Source organism: Oryza glaberrima, chromosome 1, assembly GCF_000147395.1.
Source record: "Oryza glaberrima chromosome 1, OglaRS2, whole genome shotgun sequence".
NCBI classification, from domain to species: Eukaryota; Viridiplantae; Streptophyta; class Magnoliopsida; order Poales; family Poaceae; genus Oryza; species Oryza glaberrima.
Genome location: NC_068326.1, coordinates 19731709 through 19736258, shown reverse-complemented (window position 1 = coordinate 19736258; position 4550 = coordinate 19731709). Strand labels below are relative to the sequence as shown.

At 47.5% G+C, this 4550-nt stretch overlaps 1 protein-coding gene across 1 annotated transcript; it reads left to right on the top strand.

Moving 5' to 3' along the window:
• Positions 1-254: 254 nt before the first annotated feature.
• Positions 255-1258, top strand: LOC127777761 (cysteine-rich receptor-like protein kinase 10). Its single transcript, XM_052304414.1, has 2 exons — positions 255-1140; positions 1248-1258. The coding sequence occupies exons 1-2, from the start codon at positions 255-257 to the stop codon at positions 1256-1258; spliced, it is 897 nt and encodes a 298-aa protein (XP_052160374.1).
• Positions 1259-4550: the final 3292 nt, after the last annotated feature.

Below are 4550 nucleotides of genomic sequence, written 5' to 3'. Positions count from 1 at the left end.
ACTAACGAAATAGGCATGGAGATTACGTAGAAAATAAGACAAAATTCAGACGCATAAAAGGATTAAGAAAGTTCTATGTGTGGTGTGTGTTGTAGCGCCGCCGGGATTGTAGGAAATTTTCTATACATGCTCCATTGCTCCTATATATAATGCAAGGTAGGACGCTCACAAAGGAGCATTCATACGTAGCACACATACAACTTGCTCTCAAGAGTAAAGCCCTCTAATAATTTCTCTACACACTCTCCAGTGCCATGCAACTCCACATCCTCCTCCTCCTCCTTGCTGTCACAGTACTCCTCTCGTCGCCGACATGGGCGGCGGCCGGCGGTGAAGATCAGGCGGTGGCCTCGCAGGAGGTGAACCCGCTGCACTACAACTGCAGCCTGTCCGGCGGCAAGTACGAGCCGAACAGCACGTACGAGGCCAACCTCAGGGCGCTGGCCTCGCTGCTCCTCGCGGAGGCGAGGGCCACCGCCTTCGCCTCCGACAGCTTCGGCGCCGCGCCGGACGCGGTCTACGGCATCGCGCTCTGCCGCGGCGACTACGCCGGCGACGCCTGCGCCGGCGGCCTCCGCAAGGCGTTCAGGGACGCCATCGACCACGGCGTCTTCTGCGCCGGCTTCAGGGACGTGACCGTCTACTACGACGAGCACATGTTCCGGTTCTCCGGCGAGGACTTCCGCGCCAGCCTGACCAACGCGCCGGCGTGGGTCACGTGGAACATGAACGGCGTGGCCGGCGCCGCCGCGTTCGGCGACCGCGTCATGGAGCTGATCAACACCACCGCCGAGTTCGCCGCGTGGAACTCGTCGAAGCGCGGGTACGCGACGGGGGAGGCCGGGTTCGGGGAGCTGGACGTGGGCGCGACCCGCCTCGGGCTGGTTGAGCAGCAGTGCAGAAGCAGCCCCGACCTCGTCATCTTCGCGCTCGTGCAGTGCACGCCGGACCTCTCGCCGGCCGGCTGCCTGAGCTGCCTCGCCGGCATCGCCTCGCAGATGCCGAGGTGGTTCGCTGGCGCCGCCGACTACCGCCTCGGCGGCCGGATTCTCGGGGTCCGGTGCAACCTGAGGTACGAGGTCGATCGTTTCTTCCTAGAAAGCAACGAGACGATCAAGATTCATATGCCAAAACAGAAAGGTACGTACGTCCGAAACTAAACGAGAGTGAATTTTAAACTCCCGAGAAGACGTCGTCTCGTTGCTTGTATCACTTTACAAGCATGTAATTTAAAATTTAACTTGCAGAAGTTTTCTGAGAATCTCACTCATGCAAAGTGCAGCACTCAGTTTACCTTTTCAAAATGTTGTGCTGAATTTTCATATATATATATATATATATATATATATATATATATATATATATATATATATATATATATATATATACATATATATGTGTGTGTGTGTGTGTGTGTGTGTGTGTGTGCAGGGGACATGAGCAAAACGGATATCGCATTGATCACCATTTCTGGAGTTGTTACTCCTGTTCTTCCTTTGATTCTAATTGGATTCATCGTAAAGAAAATACGAGGTATAAGGTGTACCGTTCTTGCTGGCGATATTAAAGTTTTTATTCTCTCGATTGACTAATTAAGGAGATGTATTTATCAGGGTTTTTTTTACGCACCACAGGAAAGTTAACATATCATATATATATGTGGCTCAATGTTGTTTTCTAATGAATGGCATACATATGTATGGGATATATATATTGTTAAGTTGCAACATATGGCATACCAAAATTTATCTTAAATATTAAATCCTAACCTTTTCCTGGTTATATACATGTAAAAGCAGATTGCAAGCTAAGAAGAGAATTAGGTGACTGGGAGAAGACCGTTACCGAAGAAATTGATGAAAGGTTTTCACTTTATCCTTTCTCCATGATAAGAGATGCCACAGAAAATTTCTCAGCAGAAAATAGACTTGGGCATGGATCTTTCGGTCAAGTTTACCGAGTAAGTTGATAATATTACATAACCTCTAATTGAACTTCCTGATATTGCTTAGTTTCCTTTTTTTTTTAAAAGTACATAATATCCTTGTACAAGATAAATATTAATATGTCATGTACAAACTTGTGCTAAAACAATGTCATAAAATATGTCCCCTCCTCGCCCCCTCTATATATGCTTAGTGTCCGTCCCCTCCTCTCTCTCTCTCGCCATCCTCCCTACCTCTCTCTCTCTCTTTCTCGTGCCCTCCCTCCCAATCCGCCATCCACTCTCTCCTACTCCCCCTCTCACACGCGCCCTCCCTCTCAATCCGCACTACTACATGCTAGATTTTCCTGGATGTCGCCCTCCTTTTGTTTCCATGCGGTCCGTAAGTGGAACCGCACGGAAAAATGGAGGACCGGCGCTGGGCCGTCGCCCGCACGGGAAAACGCTTTATCCCGTGCGAGCGGCGCTTAAGCCAACCGCACGTGATAATCGTATTATCCCGTGCGGTTGGCTTAAGACGCCCGCCCGCACGGGATAATGCATTTTCCCGTGCGTGCGACGTAAGCCGACCGGACGCGAAAATACATCTCCGTCTCACTCACTTCAAAATTTTCACACCTCCTCTCCCTCTCACTCATTTTAAAATTTTCACACCTCGTCTCTCTTCCTTTTTATTTTCACTTTCCTCCCCTCTATCTCTCTCACTTCCTCTCCTCTCCTCTCCCGACTTTCACTCCTCTCCTCTCTAGACTTTCGTTGTCGACGAGGCGAGGCAGCGGCGACCGTGCACGTTGGCGAGCGGCACGGTGACCGGGCAGCGGTGAGGGGCGACGGCAACCGGCCCCCTCGTGCCCGGATCCGGCGGCGGCGGCCATCCCCTGCACGGATCTGGCAGCGGTGGCGGCCGGCGTGACTGTGGCGGCCGGCGTGACTGTGGCGGTGACGGCAACCAGCCTCCGCGCCTGGATCCGGCAGCGGTTGCCGTCCCCCGCCTGGATTCGGCGGCGGGCGGGATCAACGGCGACGCGACTAGGTGGCCGTGGCTGGTTGCGGCGGCGACCGGGCGGCCGTGGCTGGTCGAGGTGACCGGGCGAGGTGGCGACCGGGGCGGCCGGGTGCGTGTGGCGGCGCGACGACGGCGACGACGAGTTGCGGCGGCCGGTTGCGTGCCGGCCGCGGGTGGGCGGCGATTTTCGCTTTTTTTATTTTTGGTTTTTTTTTTCATGCAGGTGGTATTATAATTTGACCGTACGGGATAATCGATTATCCTGTACGGTCGGCCCGCCCGCACGTGAAAATACTGATTTTCGCATGCGGGCCAAACGACCGTACGAAAAAATGGATATGCCCGCACGGAAAAATGAGTTCTGTAGTAGTGCCGGCACCCTACTATCTCTTCTATTTGGAGATGCAAGAGAGACAAAATAAATTTAAAATATACATTCAATGGGAATTAAACCCAAGACCTTTAATTCAATTCCAACAAATTAGTAACCTGTAGACTATGTCTGACCTGTCATAGATATTTCTTAGAAAAATTTTATCTTATAACATGTGCTAATAAATACAGTATTTGGCACAAAATGTAGTACCGACACTATGATAGCTATTACTGCACACTCTAAACTGTCTTAATTACTGCATTATAGCAAATCTTTTATTACACGGCTACAGTGTAACATCAGCATGAATATATTACTATAGTAACATGAGACACACCACGTATATATATTACTTCCTTTATTCTAAAATATAAAATATAAGACACAACCACTCTTAACCCAAAGACCAAGAAACAATTATTATCATCTTGTAGTTTAGATCATCCACATAAATATAATGCATGCATCCAATAGGATTAGATAATATGAGAGTGGAGGATTTAAAAAAGTTATAATTTAATGAAGAAGATGCCACAGTTAATTGCATGCTTGTATGCATGCCATATATTATGGAACATCTATAAAAAGTGGTTGTACCTTATATTATAGAATGGAGGCAGCATCATCTATACCTTTTTTGAATGACATATATTATGAACTTGTTATTATAGTAACATGATATATATTACTATAGTAACATGAGATCTACAGTAACATCAAAATGACATATATTATGAACTTGTTATGAACTACATAAATAACAAATCAACTGTGCAAATAAGCATATGATAATTGACAGATGTGCTAGCTTGCGTCTAGTCGTCGACCGGGCAATCCCATCTCCTCTTCAACCCTCAACCATGTAGATTTTTTTCCTTTGTCTCCTTCCGGTTAACCAATCAAACCCCAGAACAAGAACGAAATGAAGGGAAAGAAGAAAGGAGATTAGATCTTTCTGTTTATTTAATTTGGAACAGATTGAATTAATCGCTGCTAAATCAACGTCGTATCCGTAATTTACTTTTTTTTCCTCATGTACGGCGTACTGATCTGCAGAACGATATCCTGATAGATGGATGTAGGTATTCAATTCACATATAATGCCCATGTTTTACTAGTTAATTACTCCACTGCCATCATGTTACCATAATTTTTTTCGGTACCTTGCCCCTATCTTGATCAACGGTACTCGTTGTTCCACCTCCACGTACCTCTAAATACCT

What these genes read in the sequence shown, in the direction of transcription:
- LOC127777761 (XM_052304414.1), top strand. Translation starts at nt 255, where the DNA reads ATGCAACTCCACATCCTCCTCCTCCTCCTTGCTGTCACAGTACTCCTC.